This window comes from Microcebus murinus, chromosome X, assembly GCF_040939455.1.
Source record: "Microcebus murinus isolate Inina chromosome X, M.murinus_Inina_mat1.0, whole genome shotgun sequence".
Taxonomy (NCBI): domain Eukaryota; kingdom Metazoa; phylum Chordata; class Mammalia; order Primates; family Cheirogaleidae; genus Microcebus; species Microcebus murinus.
The window spans coordinates 77,536,044-77,563,731 of NC_134136.1; the positions used below are offsets into that span (position 1 = coordinate 77,536,044).

The 27,688-nt window shown below is 34.7% G+C and overlaps 1 protein-coding gene across 11 annotated transcripts in view; it reads right to left on the reverse strand.

The window, feature by feature from the left end:
- Positions 1 to 203: 203 nt before the first annotated feature.
- Positions 204 to 27,688, reverse strand: part of FMR1 (fragile X messenger ribonucleoprotein 1) — a 46,275-nt gene continuing 18,790 nt past the window's right edge. The window contains exons 5-16 of one of the 11 annotated variants that reach the window (XM_012759511.2): positions 27,424 to 27,572; positions 21,054 to 21,147; positions 20,851 to 20,967; positions 18,473 to 18,643; positions 18,300 to 18,378; positions 14,533 to 14,642; positions 13,192 to 13,326; positions 9,963 to 10,049; positions 7,280 to 7,475; positions 5,578 to 5,760; positions 4,686 to 4,768; positions 204 to 2,570 (exon numbers count right to left, since the gene is read on the reverse strand). In XM_012759511.2, coding sequence (XP_012614965.1) covers positions 2,409 to 2,570; positions 4,686 to 4,768; positions 5,578 to 5,760; positions 7,280 to 7,475; positions 9,963 to 10,049; positions 13,192 to 13,326; positions 14,533 to 14,642; positions 18,300 to 18,378; positions 18,473 to 18,643; positions 20,851 to 20,967; positions 21,054 to 21,147; positions 27,424 to 27,572 — 1,566 coding nt within the window. In that variant the 3' untranslated portion in view covers positions 204 to 2,408. Of the gene's footprint in view, positions 2,571 to 2,599; positions 2,838 to 4,685; positions 4,769 to 5,577; positions 6,560 to 7,279; positions 7,476 to 9,962; positions 10,050 to 13,191; positions 13,327 to 14,532; positions 14,643 to 18,299; positions 18,379 to 18,472; positions 18,644 to 20,850; positions 20,968 to 21,053; positions 21,148 to 27,423; positions 27,573 to 27,688 lie in introns of those variants that run through there. The other 10 variants (XM_012759515.2, XM_012759512.2, XM_012759513.3 and 7 more) reach the window with 10 other exon arrangements.

A 27,688-nucleotide genomic window follows, 5' to 3' on the forward strand; every position in this document is an offset into this window, starting at 1 on the left:
TTTTGTTTTTTTCCTTTTAGGGGCACATAAAAATTATTAGCAACACACATTTGCATTGCATGACAACTTCCCCCCACATATCATTAATTTCTGTCATTATTTAGAAATTTAAAACCAGGAGCAAACATCTGTCAGACTAATTTTTTGCTTTTTCATAAGTGCAACTTTTTAATAAAAATTTACATCTAGATAAACAATCTTCAGATTTTTGAAACTTTAATAAGATTTTAAAAACATCATGACTTTGAACTGAAAAACATACACATTTAGCACACACATATTGTAATATGAATCAACTTCAAATCCATTTGAAAACGTGAATCAAATTACAGTTTTAGAAGTTAGTAATTCACATTTAAGCAAGTTAGCGCCTTGCTGACTTCAGCCTTTGTAAAAAAAAGAAAAGAGAGAGACTTAGTGCATATTGTAATGGTACATTGTGTTTTTGTACCATTTTGTTGATTTTTAAAATTTTATTAAAGAAGATTAAGTTCTTGAAAGTTGGTAGATAACGGCTAACTTCCTATGACATGAAACTTCCAATGGTAACAGTTACATTTTGTAACAGAACACTTCCTATAGATTTCTTTTCCTATCTTAAAATTTTAAAAGCAATCATTTGTAAGGATTGTATCAACATCAATTTAGCAGAGGAAGATCAAACTTTATTGAAACTGCTTGCATACAAAATATATTGCACTATAACCAAACAAATGTTAACATAAAATCCAATCTGTTGTCGCTAATATGTACAGAGAATATTGCCCAAGAGCAGTTACATTACAAGGTCATTCTACCTTGGTTAATTATCTACAGTATTTTAAACCAAACAACTTACAGATGATGTGTGCAAGGTACCAATTTCTGTTTTCAAATACTATACATTCCCAGAATAAATAACTAGAAATCAACATTAATGTTTGGCAATACTTTTTAAAAGACTTTTTAATATTCGTGAAATCATGTGCAGTTTGTTGCCATTTTTATATGTTTATTTGTATGCAAGGAAAAGTAACTATAAAATGAAAATTCAAAGAAACAAACTCACAAAATACATCAGAGGCAGAACTTCGGTTTGTACGGCTCTGTACAGATTCAGTGGTACCCCTATTGGAGTTATTTTATAAGAAAAATATAACATCTTAGAGTGAAGGTCCTTCACATATTTTCCCTCAGTAAATTTCATTCATTTAAAAAAAAGACTCAAAAACAAAATCCATCAAAAAACAAAAAAATAAAAAAAAGTTAACCAATCCTATTCTGCTTATACATTAGACCTTATATCTTCTTAAAGTTTACAAAACACTTAACCTGTTTCCAATGTCTCTTAGACAAAGTACCTGTACTTCACAGGATTATTATGCATACATGGAAATGACCTTTCTATCTCACCGAAATAAGTTTGAAATTAAAATATGAAAAACTTCACAAAACTTGGTGAGGACAAAATAAAAAAGGGTCTAAGTTAAAATTGGTCATCAGGCCAAAGAGCAGGCATATCCTACTAACTTTCGACCAGGAAGATTTGTTCCTAGCTGAAAATATTTTATCCTCTCTCAAATGAAAAGATGGTTATTTCTTCTTTTGTCTATACAGAAATATTTATTACACATCCCTCTCAATAACACTACTGGTCAAACTTCAGTGCAACAAAACAAAAACAAAAACAAGTCCTATTCTTTATACTGCCTAACCTGATGTTTATGTAAGGAAAAAAAATATGGAAAGCATGCATTCTTCTATCAAGTACTAATGTTTGACAGGGTTTGCTACATCTTTAACATTTAGTGTTTCCGACTTATCTTCCCTGAACTCAGCATCCAAATATAATATTCCTACCTGCCAAGATATAAAAAAGGCACAGATCATACAACTTTTTTTTGCTAATGAAAATGACAAATGTCACATCACACACATTTCAGGGTCCACTAAAATACTGGAAAAGTGGACCAAAACATAAACTGACACAGGACATGAAATGACATATCATTTCATGGAGACTTCTATATTAGATTGAAAACAGAAGTCAAATATGATTACCATAAATGCTACTTATTCAGAAAAACTGAAAATGTACTGATGAGTTATAACTCAATGCAGGAAAATGGTCCAAATTAACAAAGAAAATCACTGCTCAGTACTTTAAAAAAATAAAACTAAAATCCTGCCCTGAAGTGCTAAGTATACTTAAAAGCAACGTTTCAAGATATCTTTTTGTGCAAATCTGAAAATTGTTGCATATGGCCAATACCAAAAAAAAAACAAAATAAAATTCTTATCAGAATTTGTGTTCATTTCATGCCCTGTGCCATCTTGCCTACTATTTGTCTTTGGCCTAACAAAGTTTTCTAATATGGAATAAGAATTATGGAAATGGTATAGGAAATATAACTTCAGAATTATGCAGTTTAGGGTACTCCATTCACGAGTGGTTGTTGACCATCCACGCTGTCTGGCTTTTCCTTCTTCTGGTTACGATCTTTACCCATGCGCAGCCGATTACCTTCACTGGAGGTATTCTGTAATGTTTTAGTGTGGACACTCCTTTCATTATTGCAGTCAACTCTGATCTAAAACAAGTTATAGTCGTTATATATAGAGACCATATCCTATTGAAATCTGTAATTGGCCTGACAAGAAATTTAAACCTGAAGTGTAAATTACACATGTTGAAAAGGGAAATGGAGATGAGAATAGAAGTGCAAGAAATTAACGTAAGGTAGTATTCTTTATTTGGTTTATGATTTTAAAACAGTCTTCTTCTGTAACTGGAACACATTGGTCATCTTACTGCGTCCAAAGTTAGAGAAAAACCCACAATCCTACCGTGTCTTCTTCTAAGCAAAATAAAACAGTGAGAAACAGTTAAAAAGAATTACTATTACAGATCACCAAAGACATACATGGCCTGACCAGAGTTCAGAAGGAACAAGTTATTCTCCAGAGATTATGAAACCCAAGAAAGACACAAAATAATGTCTTCCTATTATTCTGACTTCACCTGGATAAGAACTCAACTAACTCACTTATTATCTAGCCCTTAGTTTACACCTTTATATCTACCATAGGCATGATCAAGTTTCATCATCTTAGAGTAGCATATGAGCATTGGTTTCTAATAGCTTGTATTTCATTAAGACAATTCAGATGATCCTATAACTTAGTCTGAAGAATAGAACGGTATAAAGAAATCTGAAGATAATTTGTTGAAGGACTGGAATCCTAGGAGAATATAAAGATAAATGGATTTTAAAATAATGTCTAAGAGTCACAAAACATTTTAAGTGCCACTGCTGAACACTTCCAAGGGAAGTCCAGATGCTGTACAAAAGTAAGATAATAGTGACCAATGGGCCTAAAACAACTATAAATATTGATCAGGTTCAAGCACAAATGCTAAAAATATCGCAAAATGGCTGTAATTTCAAAGTATGTTTAAGTGTTGGGTACAGGTGGTGTTTTAAATGTTTGGTTGCAAAGGATTCGGCACTTTGATTTGTATCTACTTTCACACTTAATACAGACAACATCACCTTTTCATTGAGTATCCCATTTTAATTATAAATATTCATCCTTTTAACCAATGTGGTTAGACAGCCAAGTTTATTAAATATGTCAGTTTAAGTGGAGAATTTACAAAAATGGTACTAAATATCTTCTATATTTCTTTGTAAAAGACATGTACGTACATTAATTTGCTAATCTTTTCACTAAGTTCCAAAGGCCTTCTATGCTGGTCCCTAAGAACTCACCAATAGTTAATACCCAGTTAGAGCTGCTATGAATTCTAAGGAATAGCCCATCATAAAGTTTTTGTTCTTAAAGTTATCTCTTACTAATCTTGGGCATTGGTCTCAAACCAATCCATATTCAGGAAGGAACCTTAACTACTTGGTTTAAAAATTTAAAGTTACAGAAGAAGATGACAACATGTATCCTGAGAATCAGATACCAGGGTCTGAATATCACTTAGCCAGATGCTAGCTATATGGGCAAAGGACTGAACCTTCAATTTACTCACCTATAAAATGGAATACAACTACTTACCTCAATGGGATGCTGTAAGATTAAATGAGATAAAATATACACAAAGCACTTAGCAGAGGTGCCTGAATGTGCTCAGGGGTAATTTTAAAATTATTTAACAATGGGTTTTAGCACTAGTGATGATCGATTGAGAAGGGACCTTCAGAATAGACCTCTGGCTGTAAATAAGCAGTTGGCTGGTTTGGCATGGATATTGGCTGAATATCATCAGCTCTATCATGATTATTAGTTGTGAGAGAGACACCTTCTCTTCCTTACTTTCTACTCAAAGAGAACACCCTATCCCTGCAACTCAGGGGAGAAGGGACTCATCAGGTCAGGTCTCTTAGTACATTCCAGGATGTCCCTTTTCTTAGAGAATTGGCGGTGGGGGGGGGGTCCATTAATGTGATTTTAAAATCATAATGTGGCTATAAAAATCTTCACAAATACTTACTTATACTGCATATTCTCTACAGAAATCCTTTTATTCATATACTTTTTACAAAGGACTAAGATTGCCTACAACTGTAATGTTGAAGGGAAAATATTTTACATACACCAAATTTGTGATCTTTGAACATGTTTTAAAATAGAGTTATAAATCTCAAACTACCAAATTCAAACAATTTAGATGAAGAGAGGCACACAGGTTTTACCTGAAGGGATCCATCAGCTGTTCTTCCTTTAGCCTCTCTTGGATTACGTGGACGATTATCTGTTCGGGAGTGATCGTCGTTTCCTATAGGTATATTTTTAAAAAGTTCAACAGTTACTGATTTTGAAATGCTTATTGGAAGTTCTTTATTCCCACATCTTCTATTCAGACCAACAACAGAATCTGAAATGTGATAATAGCCTAGTGATTCCAGTTACATAATGGCTAATAATCTAGCCTGCTACCAAGCAACAGACTACATTAAAGGTCAATCTGAGTTAACAATCAGATGCTGTTTAGAATCCTCAAAGAAGTTGAACTAGTTATCAATGTTTATTCATATATTCTACATGAACCATAAGGAAGGCTGCTTAATACTTTGTTACTTACTACACAAATGAAAGGTTGATCTTTTCCTATGATTATCAGCCCAAAACAGGAGAGATGGGATCTCGATAATACTTCATTGCATCACCAACATTTTTTTTTTTTTTTTGAGACAGAGTCTCACTCTGTTGCCTGGGCTAGAGTGCTGTGGCGTCAGCCTAGCTCACAGCAACCTCCAACTCCTGGGCTCAAAGTGATCCTCCTGCCTCAGCCTCCGGAGTAGCCGGGACTACAGGCATGCACCACCATGCCCGGCTATATATATATATATATATATATATAGACTCACTAAATTCTTTCTATTTTTTTTTAGTAGAGACAGGGTCTTGCTCTTGCTCAGGCTGGTCTCGAACTCCTGAGCTCAAACGATCCTCCCGCCTTGGCCTCCTAGAGTGCTAGGATTACAGGTGTGAGCACCACGCCCGGCCCATCACCAGGATTTTTCATGGAACTTCAGACAACTGTTACAATTCACCTTGATTTCTTAGCAGTGAAGACCTCTGTACCTTTGAAGCCTCCTCCACGTCCTCTTCCTCCCTGTCCTCTTCCTCCTGCTCCACGCCGTCGTCCGTCTCCTCTGCGCAGGAAGCTCTCCCTCTCTTCCTCTGTTGGAGCTAATGACCAATCACTGAGTTCGTCTCTGTGGTCAGATTCTGTTTCAGAAGCATTTGATGCTTCAGAATTAGTTCCTATCGAGAGTTAAAAGTTATATACCATTGTCCAACTTAAAAAAAAAAGAGGTTAACAGAAGCTTCCAGAGATGTTTCAGGGGTAATCCAATACTCTTCCCAATTTATAAGCCCACCAAAGAATATTATCACCTTCCAATTTGTAAAACAAATTATTTTAAATTGAAAATGAAGGGATTTGCAATATTTAAGGTAATTTTGCTTATAAAAATTTTTGGTTCTCATTTAAAACAGGTGTTTTATTAGCCACCTAAGTTCAAACCTGAGTGTGCCACATTATTAAACATCTATGCTCTCTGGAGGAAAAGTTGTCTACAACAGTTAAATGTAATGCCTTGATAAATAAAACCTCTATAAAGAGAGCTCCTTTTAACAAGATTTGGCCCAGGAACAGAGGGGAATGCACACATTTTGATAATTTTTGAGAGGGTAGCAAAAAAGGCCACCATGGCAACTGTCTCAGTAAAGTGTCTCTTGTGGGGTCAGGGATTGGATCTGGCTGAAGGGGGAATGCTTGCCTGATGCTTGGTCTACACCCTTCCCTCCCACTTCCACTGGGTAATTGATCATTAATAAAGTATTATAATAATAAACTCTTTATGCCTAAGGGGGTTAATGACTTTTAGACAATTGGAGTGGGGGAAAACAGCTCTACGGTCAGGTGGAAATCCACTGGTAAAAAGAACTGACTGTTGGGAGAGGGGTTAGGGGTTAGGTTCAAAGTTGGCCTTAGGAGTAGGTATTTCTCCCCGTCTCCAGTGTATCAACTCTACTACCTCTCTCTCTTCCTCTGTTGGAGCTAATGACCAATTATAGCTTCACCATTATAGCTTCATTCCTGTGGATCTTGAAGGCTTTTCCATCTTAAAGAGTTCCTTTTTGAAATGCAAATATTTGTGAGATGGATTATACCTTATACCATCATTAGCAAGTTACATAGTAGAAACACAGTTGAGCAAGAAAGACAGTAGGCACTGGCAGGCAGGGATCGGGTTCACTGAAAGGTACTGGGAGAGAAGAAAGAAGCACGGACAGAAGAGCTGGAACAGCAAAGGGAAACTTCGCCTACTTCTTGACTGTGCCTAGGGCTGACTTTGGCCATGCCACTCAAAATCACCTCATGAGCCATAGGATGCAGACCCCTGATTTACACAGTCCATCCAGTAAGTATGACCAGCACATGCCTGACAAAAAATGAGCCACAGTACACAAATGAAAAAAGTTTTGGCTATACAGTAATAAAATCAGGAGAGGCCTTAAGAAAGTCATCAACACACAAGGGCTTGAGCAGATTTATCCCCAATCAGAACATGGACAGAACTCACACCTGCCCTGTGAACTCTATGTGTTATTATCAGGTTTTTACTCTATGTGTCTCTTGCAACACAATTTGACCCACTGTGAATTGGAAACCATGTAGTGAGAAATTGTTAAAATGGGGTTCTAATGAATATTAGAGATTAGCAGCTATTAAGTCTAGGAACAGATAAAGTTACTGAGTAAAATGCTTAGTTTGTACCTGAAGTATATCCAGGACCGCGTCTGCCGTGCCCCCTATTTCTGTAAGGTCTACTACCTCGACCCATTCCTTGACCATCATCAGTCACATAGCCTTTTTCCTTATCTGTACGATTTGGTGGTGGTCTAGAACTAGCTCCAATCTGTCGCAACTGCTCATCAATTTGTAATCTCTCCAAACGCAACTGGTCTACTTCCTATTTAAAATATACAAGATAACAGTAAAAATAATTTGACATTTTACTTAATAAAACCTTTCTCCTTTTCATCAGATAAAAAGTATACTGGAAATACTTCAATTTCAGTTCTAAATTTACAGTTAAACACTGTTACACAGAATTATCAGGAAATTGAATTATCTCCTTAAAAAGAAAATTACTACAAATAACAGATTATAGATGTTCAGAATTAGAGATATAACCAAAATACTCAGCTTATTAAAGATTATATTGAATAAAATTTAAGGTTGTTTGATTTGGCATTATTATACTATTGCTAAGGCACAGATATGCTAGTTTAGGGACTTCTTGATGATAGGATATTGAGTAAAACAATCCTAAAATGTATGAAGACAGATAAATGACATTTAAGGTTTAACCAGCTAACCCTAAAAATGACACATAGTAAATAATGTTATTTAAAATAGATTTGCCAGGTAATGTCTTAAATTATAAAGCATTGAATTTGGGCCATGTTTTGTTTTAAAAGAACATACACTATGGTAGGTATTTGAGTGTGATAAGGAACAATTATTTTTCATGAACTAAAAATGCTGATATTCCTTACACGAAGAAAAAAAAAAAAACCTATTTAGTAGCTGACCATAACAGCTAGGTCTTACACATCATGCCTTGAAAACCTCTTAAAGACTACAACTCTGCTAGAACAAGTATGACAAACAATATATATTCATTCAGTTCATCAAAATAAACACCTGGGGTCCACTGACAGACCCTTACCCTTACACACAGTACAGTGCTTCCAATATGTTGGGTCCTGTTAAATCCAGATGAAACCTCATTTCTAACCTTTCTCCTTGCAATCTACCTGTAAACATCTCATTTCCTGGCTATAAGGAATCAGATCCATAACTATAGTAGTACTAGGTGTCAAGTAGAGGTCTTCATAGAGACTGTCTATGTGAACATTCATTGGAGAAACCCCTGTAAAGCTAAATTTCTAAAATTTGATTGTGGCAGCTTCTGGAAAAGAAAGGTCAAGTAAGGATCTAGGTGAGTTTTATCTGTGCTCTGAACCAGAATCTGTTTTTCATAAGACTTGAGCAAAGGAGAGACTGCAGCTGAGTGGCTACCTCCAAAAGTACAGTAATAGCAAAAGAGAATGGTAGTCCAGGTTATCCCACTGGGGCAAAGCAGTCACCTTTTGGTGAGACGCCAGGCCCAAACATCTGGTGATGGAAAGAATAGCAACAGGACAGCTGCTGATAACCAAAAAAGATATTTAATTGTGAAGAATAAATCAAAAGATCTAAGAAAGAACATTTGTCAGAAGAACAAGGGATTTGATACGATGCAATCCTAACTCTCCAAGTCTTCATAATTATTTAAGCTAAGAATATGAAGAAAACACATACAACAGATAACACATAAAACATACTGTAAAACAAAAACAAATAAGCAAATCAAGGAGGTATCCTACCCATGCAAACCTTGATGGATGAAACCTTCCCACTTTTAATTATTAACTGACCACCATAAGACTGAATGATGTACCTGGCTATCACACTGTTTCTCCCTTTCACTCTTACTTACACATAAGTAGAAATCACTTAATTTTTATTTCTGTCAAGAAATTAGCAAAAAATTCTTAAAATAGCACCATAAATAAAACAGTTGAATTAATTTTTAAAGACTATTTAATACCACTTAGGTTATAGATTTGGTATGCATGGATACAAAGAAGAAATCATAAAACCTAAGAGGGTAAGATGCCATTTCACTAAAGCACAGAACATTTTGGCCAAAAGAAATTTCAAAAAGCATTTAGTTTAGGAAAGTGACTTGCCTAAAGTCACATAGCTAGCTTGTCTTGAAGAGAGACTATAAAAGAAAATCATTGGATTGCCAATCCAGTGCTCTTTCCAGTACACTTTGTAACCCTCCTGGCTCCTACCGTCCAGTTTGCAATCTAGAGAAGGCATAACTGTACAAAGACTAAAACAGGTATTTACAAGAAGACACAAATAGTTTTATATTTTGAATAAGATTATAGAGAAAAATACAAAGGGCAAACATTTAAACAGAGGACTTCGTAAAATAGTGTGATTTCCTCGATAAATGACATAAAAGGGACAACAAAGGCAAGTACTATAGACATAAATTTTGGCCTGGAAAAAAATCCCCAAAAGCTAGAGAGTATCAACTGGATTAAAAGGCTAGGTACAGAATTACCGAAATTGAGTATAAGGGTTTAAAAGAAGAATGAGGGGAAATATGGAATTTGTTGAGAACTAATATATTGGTCCTAAACTTATAATGAAAAAATGATGTTTGTTTTTAGAAGGAATATAAGCTACACAATATCAGTATTTTCTCTATTATCTTTTATAGGTCATACATTATTATGCACAGGCTAGAATGAATCCTAACTACTGAAAGATTTACTGTAAAGTTTTTATATTTTAGTGCAAAAGGATTAGAGGTTAAAGTTCTTTCTGTTCTCACCTTTAAATAGTTCAGGTGATAATCCAAAAGAACAGTGGCATTAGCGATGCTGTCCTTTGTTCCCACAAAAACAAATGGTACCATACCCTGAAAAAAATTGCAACAATGATCCCATAAAATTAATGATGGATTAATCTGAAAAATGCAAATGACTAAATCCCTAGCACAGGGTCTGGAGAACAGCAGGCACACAAATGTCTGTTGAAAATATAAATCAATATTTTATCAAGACAAAAGTAGTTGATATACCTTACACATCTACAGTAGATAAGAACAGATCAATAGAACAATCCCTTAAATGCATCAGATTATTATATTTTAAAGACTATTAAATGTTGCCCAAATCACAAATTAAATCCAAGCTTTAACATGAGATGCATAAACAAAATGAATAGTTTAAAATGTCCTACTTCATTTACTATAGGCTTTACTTAGATAAAACTCTTAAAAAAATAAAAATTGGAAATCAGGGCTAAAAAAGTAAAAAAAATCAATTTTGCTAAGTCAATAGAATACAAACAAAACACAAAAAGAATTAGGATGCATAAAAATGCACTGATTAATCTGTGAGACAAAAAAATCTAGGCATATCTATGAGCTAAAGTAGTCTGAAAATTTTAAAAGGCTGAATAACAAAGTTTGATCTTCTATGGATATTACTTAATATAAGGATAGATTTTTAAAAGTCATATACTAAAAATGTATACCTCTAACTCCCTTATATATACTATGAGGAAAAAAAAACCTATTTCTTGTCACAAGTTATAGAGAAGCCTAGTCGCAATTGTGCAAACTAATAAGCTGGCAATTATGACAAACATTTAAAGTTAAGAATAGGTCAACATTTTCCTATTAAAGAAATACACGTTTACTGATATTCACAAGTGACTAACAAAAAACATAAAGTAACTTTGGTGTGGATTATAACTAACTTTCTATACAAACTTAAAAGGTGTGAGAAGCCAAGAAGATGTCCCTTGAGCAAAGCACCACTCTTTTCTAAAGAGCATGCATTTGATAGGTATGGCTACTGCTGGGCTGTTTTTGCTTGCTTGTATTCAGTATACAGCATCTTAAAGGTGTGTGGGGGCTGGACAGGTTTTTCTTGTTCCCTCCACATGAACATGGCTGTTGATGGAGAACAAAACTGAACAATTAGGAAATATTGTTTTCAGACTGAACATCTAGCAGGCAAGACATTACCTACTCATAGTAATGACCACCTGAAAAATCAGGTGCTTTTCAAAACCCATGGGCTTCATATAGATTTATTTTCTTGCATCAAATAATGTATGAATTATGGAAATAATCAGGCCTATAAATCAGATCTCTTTTCTCAAAATAGCATTTTTGCGTGTTGAGGTTTTCCCCAATTAACTTTATGCCTTACAAATCTGTTAATCATATTATTAATATTTCCCAAAATACCATATGATGGAATTCTATACCCCTCTCTTTAGGTCAAATGTCACCAAAATAAGCTTTAAAATCCTAGGTTACATATTTAGTTATTAACAGATTGACTTTGGAACAAATCATTTAAAAATATTTAGGCTGGGCAGAGTGGCTCATGCCTGTAATCCCAGCACTTTAGGAGGCTGAGGCAGGAAGATCACTTGAGGCCAGGAGTTTTGAGACCAGACTGGGCAACACAGCTGTACAAAAAATTTTAAAAATTAGCAGGGCGTAGTGGCACACGCCTGTAGTCTCAGCTACTGTGGAGGCTGAGGTGGGAGGACAGCTTGAGTCCAAGAGTTGGAGGCTGCAATGAGCTATAATCTCACTGTACTCCATCCTAGATGACAGAGCAAGATCTTGTATCAAAGAAAAAAACAAGTTTTTCTCTTGCAACACGTCCAAACTGTTGGAATGCCCAAGGGCCACTCTAAGTTATACACCTTGTCAGTTGTTCTGAATAGTAAATTAAAATGAAGAAAGGTGAGAGTAGAATGGTGGCCATCAATATGAACACCGAGAAAACATTATTCCCTGCTACGGGATAAGAACTGGGCTGCCCAGCAGAAAGGGATATCCAATCCACTTGCAGTTATAGTCTCTTTTAAAAATGACTTATTTTCTTTTCATGTCTTGTGAGTCACAACATCTTTTCCATAAACAGTTCTAATGGGTTCTCCTTGCCCTCAAGGAACCACAATGTGGTTGAAGAGATCAATTAAGTAAACATCTATGTATAAATGCTATGCTAGGGTGCACACACTACAGCAGGGAAGGGGAAGGCTCGTGACCCATTTGAGGGTGGAGACCTGTGGTAAATACACAAAGAAAGCTTTACAAGGAGTAAGGTCAAAGCGAGGTGGCAAGTGGAGGAGAAAGAGTGCTCCAGGCAGAATAAATCTGTGCATATATCTAGAAGCAACAGAGAATATGAAAATGTCTGGAGAACTAAAAGTTCTTCAGCACGGCTTAAGCTTCTTTAGCGCAAAAGGGAAGACTAGTGAGAGATGACATTGGACGAGTAACTAGGAAAAGCCTTATATATAAGTGGTATGAAAGCATTTGAGATTTATCCCTAGGGCAATGGAGCGACATACCCATAAACACTCCTCCACCAGCCCCCAACCATGATGATCATTTGTAGTCTTTCTTAACAAGGGGAATAAACATTAAAATATGAGCTGAAAATGTAATTTACAAGGAATGTTTTCCTATATGCCAAGCCTTGAGTTCAAGTTTCTGGGATTCCCCTGCTACAATTGATGAAACCACTAACAGCTAAAGCAGTATAAAGAATGTAAGTGATGCCATTAACTATAACAATTAATACACAGAAGCCTGAATGCAGAACTTTCACTGCAGGACTTTAAAACCCATTTCGAAAATAGTTAGGTTAGTTCCAATAGTGAAATCCAGTTTCTAAAATATGGCTTTAGGTAGTAACTAATGCATCTAACGAAAGGTACATTTTGAACTATGACACCTACACAATTTAAAGAGATAAAGCATGGGAAAAAAGTAAACCCTCAAAAGAAAAATATGACCATGAAATGCAACCCCATTATTTTATAACATAAGAATTGTCACTGTAAATAAATTGGAAAGTCTTTAACACTTTGGTTTGTAATATTTCATAAGTTGGCAATCACATCTGAAAAACCAGAACATGAGTAGCCTTCAAGTTTAACCAGAGAAAACACTCAAAACACCAATAGTGACATCTGAGTCAATGAAATTACTTTTAGTGTAATTCGAAGTGACAAATAATTCTTACCCTCTGGACTTTTGTACTGTTAGGTTGAGAAAAATGGGCGCTGTTTTCCTTTATATCTAAATGTTTTTTTTCTTCTGAGGGATTAGGTCCAACCCTTGAATTATTGGAAGGCAGGGAATTTGGTGGCATAATTTCCTTGGTAAAAAACACAAAATACAAAAGGGAAAAAAGGACCAATTATTAAGACTTCATTTAGCTCTATTATTGTATCAATGATCATACTTTACGAATGCAAATTATTACAAACAGTTTTGACATATAAAATTAAAGAATGCAAAAATCATACAGTAAACGCCCCAAAGGATTTAACTTCAGCTGGAAGAACCTTTTGTAAAAGAAGGCTAGATAGGCCAGGTGTGGTGGCTCATGCCTATAATCCTAGCACTCTGGGAGGCTGAGGCGGGCGGATCGCTTGAGGTCAGGAGTTCGAAACCAGCCTGAGCAAGAGCGAGACCACATCTCTATTAAAAATAGAAAAAATTAGCTGGGAATGGTAGCATGCACCTGTAGTCTCAGTTACTCAGGAAGCTGAGAAAGGAAGACTGTGTGAGCCTGGGAGTTTGAGGTTGCTGTGAGCTAGACTGATGCCATGGACTCTAGCCCCATCAACAGAGTGAGATGAGGGGAGGGGAGGGGAGGGAAAAGAAAAGAGAAAAAAGTCTAGATAATATGTGGAAATTATGGCATTTTGAGAGGATAGTATTTTAAACAAGAGTACTACTGCACAGAAGAGCAGATCCTCACTTCCCTACTCCATACAGATAGATACCTTAATAGTTGCTACCAAACAGCATATATTCATGAAGATAAAAGTGAATTAAAGTATAAAATTAAAAGGTGGGAACAATGGGAAAGAAATATTATGCACAAGAAAAAATTGAAAGTACACAGAATAAACACACATACCACACAATCCCCAAACTAAAAAAGCCGAAAGATGAAAGTCAGAAAACCTGTGTTTCAATTTTGTCTTTGTCAGCAACATTAACATTTGAAAAGTCCTTTACAAAGTATCTCCACATATATTATTTCATTAAGTTATCATTAACACCTGACCCAGTTATATATGTTTCATATTTTAAAATTTATGATTACTCATTTTAAAGATCAGGAACTAAGAGTTAAATAATGACTAATGACTAATCCAAAGTCATACCATTAGAGAACAGATAGGCCATTATCTTTAATTATAACATTAATTATATTGGGTATGCTTGATAATCAGAATATTTGTATTCACATTATGGGCATATTATAGAGGTCTCTAAATTAACAAGTCAAATTAAACAATAAAATAATTTACTTTTTAAGACAAACCAAAACATTCGCACTATAACATACCTCTTCTTGTGGGACGTTTTTTTCATTTTCAGCCTCAATCCTCACCCTTACAACTCCTGACTTGTCGACAATCTCCTGAATTAGTTTTCCATTTTTTCCTATTACTTTGCCTAAGAGATGAATAATTCATGTTTGGTTTTAAAAATGCATACCTCAAACCAATAAGCATACATGTAGGTATTTGTGTGTATTGAATTATAAGATTTTGAAACCAAAGTAGAGACACTTCAAGAAGACAGTTAAACTAGTTTTCTGTTTAATTAGGGTATCTTTGCTTAACCCCCTTGTTCAAGTACTAAAGTTGATTAATACTGCAAACTCATTAGGTAACTGAATTTTTAAGGCAATTCAAAGAGCCTCTTATTTTACATAAAAGGCTACAATTTAAACCTACTGGTAGTGTGGTATGTATCACTCTGCAAAATTTGATAAAAGGAATTAAGGAAAAGGAGAATAGATAAGAGCAAATGTATTTGTGTATTTGACAATTTCTTTTTTAACTTTTATTTCAAAATATGAAGGGGATACAAATGTTTTATGTTACATGGATCACTTTTGTAATGCTTGAATCCTGGCTATAGGTGTATATGACAATTTCAACCTTTATCTGAACCTGATTTAAATCTGTGTCTTTGCCCATTGTAAATATTTTTAGAATTCATTATGGCACATTTATAAAAGATACTCAAGTTTAAAAGTGCCTTAAACATTTATATATACATTTAAAAGGAATACAAATTCTTTGGGCCAATGTGTTAAGAGACTATTAACTCCTGTGCATTACTCACAAATCATAGCAGTATATTAAAAGGTGAAGCGATTAGTCAAAGATTAAGAAAACTCACTTTAAGATAACTCAAAATCACAAGGAAGAAGCTTAAAACCAGTTTAAATATTCTTCAATAACATCTGGTAAAACTCCAAAGACTTCAAGTATCAGTAGTGAATAGGTATTTGATTCTTTCCCTCATTTTATAAAATTCAATCATATACATAACTAGGAAATTACTGCTTTCATAATAGTCATCATCACACCAAGACATTACAAATGTTAAGAACTATTAATTCTAGAAATCTGCATCTGAACCATATCTAAGGTAGCTAAGTACTCCTTATACTGGCCATCTCCATTATGTGCTTGCCCCCATCATCTCATCTAAGGCAGAGTTGGAGAAAGAAGAGGAAGCCAAAATTTACTTTAAGCCAATTCTAGATAAGAACCCAGTGAAAAGCTTCACAACAGAGTCTTGTGGCTCTTATAATCAGAGCATACATAGTCTTGGTACTTCTGCTGCATGTAGCTCACTCACTCAACCCATAACCTCTTTTGATTGGTCAGTGGTTAGGGAACAGAACTGATTATCATTATTCCTTTCGTCAATTATTTCTGCTCTTCAAATGAAAAGGAGAAAGGTGGAGGGAGAGAACAACCTGTTGTCTTCCCACAGTTTGTGCTCAAACACTTACAATTTCATGAATTAATGCCAATTTTAAAAAAGATCCAAATGAGTCAGCAAAAAGAAAAAGGAGATTCTGGTATGTTTCTATTAAGACAATATCTTAACTATCTTAAGCACTATGTGTTAACTATAGCTGATTGACTAGTTAAATTCACTCTCAAAGTAGGTGAAGAACAAGCAAATTTTAAGAAAAGGAAGATAAATCAGTGTACATACTGAAGAGTTTGTGAAAACACAGAGATCATAAAACATATTGGGAGACTCAAACAAAATTCATGCACTACTGATTACGACATTTCCCTAAAGATCTGCCTCGTTAAATCTTACACAAAAACACTTTCTAAAAATTTCCAACATTCCTAGTGTCACAGTAGACCATGGGTCCTCAAACTTTTTAAACTGTCCCTCAGATCGTTGGAGGGCCAGACTATAGTTAAAAAAAAAAAAACAAAAACTATGAACAAATTCCTATGCACACTGCACATATCTTATTTTGAAGTAAAAAAACAAACGAGCAAAAACACCTGCACGTGGCCTGCGGGCTGTAGTTCGAGGACACCTGCAGTAGACCATCTCTAAAACAGAATTCCCTCTTTTTACTAACTAGAAACAAAACAAAAACCAGGTTAATTTACTTCAGTAGGCTTTCTGGTTACTTCTGGGATCCTCTTATTCCCAGGTAAGACCACATGTAGAATCTACTTTTAATATTTAACAGCAAATAATCTAATTCTACATTACAGCATTATTTCCAAATTCTAAGGGACAGTTTAGTACAATTTTGATCTACTGAAATGGAGTTGTTTTTTATAAAGTGAAGGAAAAAGAACACAGAGTCCCTTACTATGTCCAGAACTGTGTTAGGTTGAAAATATATATATATATATATATAATTTGTCATAACTATTCTGTGAGGTGGATACATTCATTTGATAGGGGAGAAAAAGACTCGGGAGCTACCTCAGTTGTCCAAGGTCACACAGCTATCAAAGAATGAAGTAGGACTGAAAGCTAGATCCAACTCCAATGCCCGAACACTTTCTTCTACCATCCTGCCATCTCCAAAACAAACTTTAATGAATCTGACAAATAAGTCTCTATCCACTTGGCATTAAAAAAATCCTATTGACTATAATCTCATAAGAATTCCTAAATTTATAATTAACTGCAAAATATATGTTATTATTTGATAAACTGTAAAGAAAATAAATACCATTCATCACTTCATTGTCCTGAGATCACTTCACCTTGTGTTATGCATACATTTTGTACACAAACAACTGGTGTTCAAGTTACCCCAATAACATTACACAGTCATGGTCTCTAGTTGTCTACAGTGTACAATTGAATTAACGATTCTCCACTATTTCACTAGTATTTGTACTATATCTTCAAGTTAATCTTTGGGAGAAAAATTATCACTCCTAGTGTTTTTTAATGACATAGGAAGATGTTTATGATTATATGCTGAAAAAAAGCAGACTTATAGTATTGAAACTGTGCAAACAAAATGTATGAGAAGTCCTTTTTTTTCTTTTTTAAACTTTCCGAAGAACATGCATTACTTTTTATAAATAGTCATGATCTCAATTTTAAAAGATAAAATGTATAGGCAGGATGTCCCAATTTTACTTATAAATTAAAAACATATATAGTTTTCTTGATAAAATTGTCCCTAGTTTTGATGTCCTACTATAGATATCTGTAGCGTTTGAGTGTATTGGTGAAGAGTCACTAGGTATTTGCTGAGATTCATCATGGTTGATGGTCATGAAATAACAGTACTCAACTTACAATGAAGAATTACCATTGACCTTGCAGAAAGTCCCAGAGACATATGGAGTTTCTTCTTGCTTTAGAACTTATTAGATTTAAGCAACCTATGTTCAGATCTTCAACCCTGAGATAATTAAAATGAATGCTATCATTTTATAGCCCCATTAGGAAGATCAAATACCAATTTACTATAAATTATAAAGCTCTCAAATTATTATTTTGAAAAAAAATACACTCAATTTTAAGATATGAAAAATATATGAAGAAGAGGCTGGGCAAATTTATCCTTTCAGGCATTCGTAGGTTTGAGCTAGCAAAGCAATCTCCTTTGCATATCTTCAGAAAATGTAATCTTTGAGTATCATACTTACACCAAATATTTCTCTTTGCTAAAGTAACAGACCATATTTCAAGGATTATGTTTCAATTAAATGATACTCTTCAAGTGAGAAAAAATGGTATTCTCTCAGCATAAATAGTTTACCTAAATTTTGTTTTTGTAATATATGTCAATAACTATTTCTGACTCACCTACTAAGTTCCTTGGAACTTGTATGACATCTTCAGCAAACTCAAGAAAGCTTCTAGCCTTTTTCACTGCATCCTGATCCTAATTTAAAAAAGGGAAAAGTTTTAAGACAAAAGATTAGCCAGCTGGAATGCTGATTTTTTAGGGGGGAAAAACTACTTAATAAAATATTTACCTCTCCATAAATATGAAATGTGCAGGTATCTTCATCTAGATCAATAGCAGTGACCCCAGGAACTTTTCTAGCTTGCTGAATATTAGCACCATGAGTACCAATGGCTAGACCCATCAAATCTTCTCGTACGATAAACTGTTCATGAAACCTTGAGGCAAGCTGCCTTGAACTCTGAAGAGAAATGCATGTCTGATGAATATACATTATCAACTATTACAACAACTGTATTTAGGTCAGCCATGTAAATTATTTTGACCCTGTACATAAGGGGCCTTTAAATTTGTTTCAGTTGAAAACTAAGAAGTTTTAGAAACTATCTCCCACAGCATTAAGTGCTTTTTAGGTTACTGAAGGTCTATGCCATTTTATATATTTTTATTAATAGGAAAGAGCTTATTGACAATTTTCCAAGGTAACTTTTGAAAACCTATACGCAAGGCTGCCCTAGTTAACCAATAACATCAACAATGTAGTAATTAAGAAGCTGATCAAATGTTTCCAAGTAAAAACCAGCTTACTGGGTCTGAGAGACTCAATGTTATTTATTTATGTAAAAGAGTTTTAAAACACCATCTTTGCAGAAAACTTTATTCATTTCATTTTTATTAAAGGATATCAGTATTTCTATTTTTTCTAAAAACAGTGCCATTTTTATAACTTTTCACTAGGTACTGTGGTCTAAACATATCTCTATTGAATTAATGACATTAAAAATATACTTTCCTTCCCTAGAACCTAAGGAAAGGAATAAAGATACCATTGATTCAGTAGTTAAACTAAATGATCACAGAATGTCAAAGATTTAAAACTTATCTTATATATGCATCTGAAACCTAAAGTGAGACCAGAGTCTGTAAGACCTTGTAATCTGGATCCACAAGTATGATGAGTTCTTTCAAATATTCAGTGATGGCAAAACTAGGTTACACTGATACTCTAAATTTGCGGATAATCATTGTCTTTAAATAGCATTATCAAAATTTAATGTTTAGTGCTAGCATGCCATTAATGAAAACCAAACATATTAGTGGCTCATGTTGAAAATGGTAATTTCTTATACGAATATGTGAATCTCTTTAATATTAGTAGTAAAGAAAGACAGGCATGCACACTAGTTTTTCATTATTCAACACACCTGATCATTTGAATGAATGAATTTAACTAGTATAAACATTTTTAAAGGTACACTATCCATGGTTTTTTAAGACTGCAGTAATAAAATGTACAAAATGTTCCTAGGACTTTTCAAGAAGTCATGTTTTCTGAGTCCTGGTTCATTAACCTGATTCATTCATTCTCACTGATAATTAATTCATTGACAAATGGTAAGGCAAAAGTATAACAGATCATTTAAGAAGAAATGTTTAAGAGGCATGAGTATATTTCCATAATACTCACAATGAAAGTAAGGAGGTTGCTCTAGCCTAAAAGTTATAAGAGAATCGCCAAAGAAACCACAGAATTGTGAACATAGGGACATCAAGAAAGAATGAGAGCAAAAAACAATTAAACAGAGTTCCATGGCCATAAGAAAAACAAAGTAGCAAAAAGGAGATTAAACTTTTCTTCTCCTGCTAAGAGTTCATCAATCGTACATTAAGTTGGAAGGTGGTAAATTTTGCAGGGTTTTACAAGAATACAGCCTTGGCTACCTTCTCTCTTAAAATGGTGTTTGGAACTCTTTTTTCTTTACTATTTCAACTACATATTGTTTACTCTCTAATGAAATGAATGATGATGAGGAACTCTGGAATTTGACAGTAATATACTCAAGCTGGCACATTAAACTAAAATCCATTGAGTTTCTATGGTAATGGATGGAAGTACTGGATAGTTATCAATGAAAACAAATGTATGGTGATGGAAATTACTGGAGGATTAATAAAAGTAGATAAAATACACCTTAAGAGACAAAATAGTAAGTTAGAGAAATAGCCTCTGGCAGAAATCTGAAGACAGGAGTTTTAAAGAGTGACAATCAATTAGAATGAAGAAGTTTCTATACCCTTTTAAACAGAGATAAACATACATAACGAAAGGAATATGGTTAGATATATTTAAATACTCTTTAGTACTTTAATGATAACATGTTATATGGAAGAAGCATTGCCTCATTTTACTAGCAGCTTTGACGAACTTCTAGAAGTGAACTGACCAGAAGTCCCTTAATATACACAAATTGCTGCTTAATTTTAGAACTTCAGGCATGAAAACTTTAGTATGATTATGCTTTGTACAATTTAATTTTCCAAACTATGAAATATAGGAATTGTTAAGAAATAGTAAATAAATGGCAAGCTGCCCATATTCAAGTTTTAGAACTCTATAGTTATTGTTTCTAGATAACCTTAGAAGCAATACTAGGGAAAGGGACATACCTCCAGCTGTTTACTGGCTTCTTCATTTCTCAGTATCAGAGACAACTTAGTACGCAGACTCCGAAAGTGCATGTCAATCAGCATATGTGCTCGCTTTGAGGTGACTTCATTGATGGACTAAATTATTTAGATTGACAACATTATTATCAAAGCAAATGCTCTAAATAAAATAAATAAAAAATAGACAACTCAAAAACACTCACCAAAATGACAAGCTGGTAATTTTCTGGATCATAAGTTACAGAAAAGGCACCAACTGCCTTTTTGAAGTCCTTATGTGCCGATTCTTTGGCACACCTAGAAATAAAAATATCCATTGTTAACGTGAATAATTGCCTACAATTAACATAAATACATGCAGACAGATTTATACTTACAAGAATCATGGACTTTTTCCAAAATGGCTAACCAGACACACCACCTGCCACAGTGTCTCAGTAAGAAGTTTCAGATAAAAGAGAAAAAATGACCAAACAAATGTAGATCAAATGTGGGGTTGAGGGAAGGGTGCCAGAATCTTCAGGAGACTCCACGGGAAGAAGGTGAGGAGCAGAACAAGAAAGAGCAAGGTATCGGCAAAGATCAACCCTCTAGAGGCTTAGAGTCCAGCAAGAAGAAAATCTAGATATCCAAGTATAAGAAGCTCAAAGGACTCCTGGGAGATTCATCATGAAGAGGCAATCACCATGACACATAGTCATCAGACCGGCCAAAGTAAACATGAAAGAGGCACTCTTACCAGTCATAGGCAAAAGCAACAGGTCACTTACAAAGGCAAAACCCATCAAACTAACTACATACTTCTCAACAGAGACCTTATGAGCCAGAAGGGACTTGGGTCCCATTCTCAGTCTTCCCAAACAGAATAAGGGTCAGACCTTCTTATATGAGGGTGAAATAAAGACTTTCTCAGACAAGCAAACACTGTGGGAATTTGTTAAGACCAGACCAGACCTGCAGGAAATACTCAAAACTATATTATACGTGGATCAGCACAATAGACACCCACCAGTGTAAAATCACCAGAAAGCTAAAGCTCAGAGCCCATAGACCATAATGCAAGGGTCCTCAAACTTTTTAAGCAGGGGGCCAGTTCACTGTCCCTCAGACCGTTGGAGGGCCGGACTATAGTTAAAAAAAAAAAAAAAAAAAAAAACTATGAACAAATTCCTATGCACACTGCACATATCTTGTTTTGAAGTAAAAAAACAAACGGACAAAAACACCCACATGTGTGGCCTGTGGGTCGTAGTTTGAGGACGCCTGCCATAATGGTTCAAGTGTTAAGAAAAAAAAAGGCAATAAAGTTCTACTCAACAGGATGAACAGAAACCCACCCCACTTATCAATTCTTTCAATAAATGTGAATGACTTGAACTCTGCACTCAAGAGACACAGGCTTGCTGAATGGATAAAAAAATACAAGCCAAGTATCTGCTGTCTCCAGGAAACACATCTAACCCAAGGAGTCATGCAGACTTAAGGTGAAGGGATGGAAAAAAATATTCCATGCAAATGAAAACCAAAAGAAAGCTGGTGTAGCCATTCTCATCAGATAACATAGACTTCAAATCAGCAAAAGTAAAGACAGACAAAGATCGTCACTATTATCATGATGAAGGGAACATTCAACAAGAAGACATAACAATCCTAAATATTTATGCACCTAACACAAGTACACCCAGATTCATAAAGCTAACCCTACTTGATCTAAACAAAATGATAAACATCATCATCGGAATACTAGGGGACTTCAACACCCCACTGACAGAATAGGACAGATCCTCTAAGCAAAAACTAATTAAAGAAACGGACTTAAAATGGAACTCTAGAACACATGGGCCTAATTCATATTTATAGACATTCTACTACAAAACCACTGAATATACTTTCTTCTCATGGAACATTCTTTAAGACTGATCATATCCTAGGCCACAAAAACATGTCTCAACAAATTAAAAAAACTAAAAATTATACCATGTATCTTCTCAGACCACAGTGGAATAAAATTAGAAATCAATTCCAACAGAACCACTCAAACCTACACAACGTCACAGTAATTAAACAATCTACTGCTGAATGATTATTGGGTCATTGAGGAAACTAAGAAGAAAACCACAAGAGTCTTAGAACAAAGGTGACACAACTTATCAAAATCTGTGGAATTCAGCAAGAGCAGTCGTAAGAGTAAATTTCATAGCCATAAATGCCTACATCCAAAAGACAGAAAGATCACAAACGAACAATCTAATAAACTATCTCAAAGTAGAAAAGGAAGAGCAAAACAATCCTGAACCTAGTAGAAGGAAATATTAGAGGTCAGAGCAGAACTAACTGAAATCAATAACAAAAGAATTATACAGAAAATTAATGAAACAATATGGTTCTTTGAAACAAAATAGACAGGCATCTCACTAGAATAACCAGAAACAGAAAAGAAAGGAACTCAATAAGTTCAGTCAGAAATGAAAAAAGGAGATATTATACAATTGATACCACGGAAATAGAAAATACCATCTGTGAATACTATAAAAATCCTTATGGACATAAACTTGAAAATGTGGAGGAAATGGACAAATTCTCAGAAACACACACTTCCCTAGGCTTAATCAGGAAGAGATAGAACTCCTGAACAGACCAATATCAACTTAACAAAACTGAAGCAGCAATAAAAAAATCTCTCCCCACAAAAGTCCTGTACCAGATGGTTTCACAGCTGAATTTTACCAGACCTACAAAGAACTAGTAACTATACTGCAGAAATTATTTCAGAGCATAGGAAAGGAAGGAATCCTCCTCAACCCAACTCATTCTCATACAAAGCCAAAATCACCTTGATACCAAGCCAGGAAAAGACACAACAACAACAACAACAAAACATCCCTTGTGAATATAGATGCAAAAATTCTCAATAAAATCCTAGCAAACCAAATTCAGCTGCACATCAAAAAAATAATCCGCCATGATCAAGTGGGCTTCATCCAAAAGATACAAGAATGGCTCAACATACATATATCTATGTGATTCACCACATAAACAGAAGCAAAAACAAAGACAACATGATCCTCTCAACACAGAAAAAGCATCTGATAAAATTCAGCACCTTTCTATAAGAACTCTTAACCAAATAGGCATAGATGGAACATGCCTTAATATGATAAAAACCATATATGACAAACCCATAGCCAACATCATACTGAATGGAGAAAAACTCAAAGCATTCCCACTGAGAACTGGAACCAGACAAGGTTGCCCATTGTCACCACTTCTGTTCAACATAGTATTGGAAGTCCTAGCCAGAGCAATCAGACAAGAGAGGGAAATCAAGGGTATCCAAATCAGGAAAGAAGAGGTCAAACTATCACTCTTCACTGATGATATGCTCTTATATCTAGAAAAGCCCAGATATTCTGCCAAGAGACTCCTGGAACTGATAAATAAATTCAGCAAAGTCTCAGGTTATAAAATCAATCTACATAAATCAGTAGCATTCCTCTACACCAGGCGTTCTCAAACTACAGCCCACGGGCCACATGTGGGTGTTTCTGCCCGTTTGTTTTTTTACTTCAAAATAAGATATGTGCAGTGTGCATAGGAATTTGTTCATAGTTTTTTTAAAACTACAGTCCGGCCTTCCAATGGTCTGAAGGACAGTGAACTGGCCCCGTTTAAAAAGTTTGAGGACCTCTACTCTACACCAGCAACAGTGAAGCTGAGAATCAAATCAAAGACTCAATACCTTTCACAATAGCAACAAAGTAAATACAATACCTAGGAAGATATTTAACCAAGGAGGTGAAAGGCCTTTACAGGGAGAACTACGAAACACTGAGGAAGGAAATCACAGAACACGTGAATAAATGGAAAAACTTCATGCTCATGGGTCTGCAGAATCAACATCGTTAAAAATGTTTATACTATAGAAAGTGGCTTACAGATTCAATCCCCATTAAAATACCAATGTCATTTTTTGCAGATCTAGAAAAGATAATTCTATGCTTCTATGGAAACAGAAAAGACCCCAAATAGCCAAAGCAACTTTAAGCAAAAGAACAAATCGGGAAGCATCAATTTACCAGGCTTCAATCTATACTACAAGGAAGGGTATAGTAACCAAAACGGCATGATAATGTCACAAGAACAGACACATAGACCAAGGGATCAGAATAGAGAATCCAGATATAAACCATCCTCATATTGCCATCTGACCTTTGACAAAGTTGACTAAAACATACACTGGGGAAAACAATCCCTGTTGAATAAATGGTGCTGGGAAAATTGGATAGCCACATATAGATGATTCAAAGAGAATCCGCACCTCTCACCACTCACAAAAATTAATTCCTGAAGGATAACAGACTTAAACCTAAGGCATGAAATTATAAGAATTCTAGAAGAAGAGGTTGGAAAAACTCTTCTAGATACTGGCCTAGGCAAAGAATTTGTGAAGAAGACCCCAAAGGCAATCACAGCAACAACAAAAATAAATAAATGGGACCTGATCAAATTAGAAAGCTTCTGCACAGCCAAGGAAACAGTCAACAGAGTAAATGGACAATCTACTGAAAGGGAGAAAATGACAACCCCACTGAAAAGTGGGCAAAAGACATGAACAGAAGCTTTTCAAAAGATGATAGACTAATGGTCAATAAACATATGAAAAAGCGCTCAACATCTCTAATCATCATGGAAATGTAAATCAAAACTACACTTGAGATATTAGCTAACCCCAGTAAGAATGTCTTATTAAAAAGTCCCAAAACAACAGATACTGGATGGATGCAGAGAGAAAAGAACACTTTGTACACTATTGGTGGTACTGTAAAACTAGTTCAACCTCTATGGAAAGTAGTATACAGATACCTCAAAGAACTAAAAGTAGACCTATCATTTGATCCAGCAATCCCACTACTGCTATTTACCCAAAGGAATAAAAGACATTTTATTAAAAAGATACTTGCCCCTGAATGTTTATAGCAGCACAATTCATAATCACAAAGATATGGAAACAACCTAATTGCCCATCAATTCATAAGTAGATTAATATAATGAGGTACAGGGTATACCATGAAGCACTACTCAGCCATAAAAAAAAATGGTGAACTAATACCTTTGGTAACAACCTGGATGGAAGTGGAGACTATCTTTTAAGTGAAGTATTGCAAGAATGAAAAAACAGGGGAGGGAGGGGGGGCAGGGGCAATATTTGTAACCCTAACAATATTTGTACCTCCATAATATGATGAAAAAAAAAATCAGCAAAAAAAAAAAGAATGAAAAAACAAACAGCACATGTACTCACTACTAAATCGGAACTAATAGATCCACACTCACGTGCACATATGGTAGTAAAATTCAAATAAATAAAGAAGAGGGGAGGAGGGAAGAGAGGATGGATAAATTCACTCCTAATGAGTAGAATGCACACTATCAGGGTGATAGATAACACACTTATAACTTTGTACAGAAGCAGTCAAACTTCAAACTGTACAAAAGCAAATCATGTACCAAAACATTTGTACCCCCACAATAGTCTAAAATTTAAAATCATAATAAAAATAAAGATGAATCATGGATTCATATTAAATTTGATTTATATAAAATATGCTATATCCATTTAAAAGTTTAGTTCCCTTGCTGTATCTCTGAAATACTCAGCCAAACCAAGCATTTGATATAGAAAATGAAAAAAAAAAAAAAAAAGAAGTTATGCTCTTAAGGGATTACTGGTGGGCTTAGATCACCAAGGAGACATATTTAGAAGAACCACTCTACTCTACAGGTTTCCTGATTTCAGTTACACATAAGTCAGTAGTGTTCTTGAGCCAACTGTTAGAAAGCTTTTGGGGGATAGCTACAAGCTATCTGATTTTGTTTTGTTGTTTCTTTTTTAAAGAAACACTGCTGACCAATTTGAGAGAAGGAAACATATAAAAATGAGAAGGCACAAATATTTACACACATGCACAATCTCTAGAATCAAAAAGGATTTCTATGTATTCTGAACTGCAATTTAATGTTTATCTGAGGCACAATTCATCCAAATGAAACTCACCACATCTTCTTGATGAAATCTTCAACAAGGAATCTCTTATCTAAAGTCTTTAAGCATTATTTGAGATCAAGGATTTAAGACAGAGATGACCTTTTGAAGCTTCTTAGCTCTACTCATTACATATTTATCTGAAGACATTTTAGCTAAAAGGGAAAAGACCTGGCAAAATCTTTATAGCCTAGAATTTGATTGGTGACTTATGATAGAACAATCACATCTGTTTTACTCATTTCCAAAATCTTAAAATTTGTAAATAAAGTTAATTAAACCTTAGAAAACAAATATACATTGTGTACATCAGCCATGTACCTAGCCAAGTAAGTTTAAACAAGTACAAGGCTGGCTTGATTATATAACTAGGGAAAGCTAAATAAATTTTTTCCCACTACTTTTGCAAGCCAAACCATTTTTGCCAAAGTTCACTAAATTTAAAACTCAATATCTACTATTTTTAAATGTACATTTTCTTAATCGCATATTACCTATAAATTCTCACCATTTCATATGTACCAACTTACATTTGTCGTAAGTCTTCTGGCACGTCCAGTTTGATCTTATGAAAAGTATCTTTTGTGGCAGGTTTGTTGGGATTAACTGATCTTAGACGTTCAATTGTGACAATCTCATTGTATGTAGCATCACATGCTGCATATTCTATCACGTAAAACTGAAAGAAAGAAATAAAAGTCATTCCTAGTCATAGTTCTTACAGTAAGAGCAACAAGCTATCCCTACTGAGTTATTTTAAAATAAATTCTCTAGAGGGGAAAAAACTTAATCAAC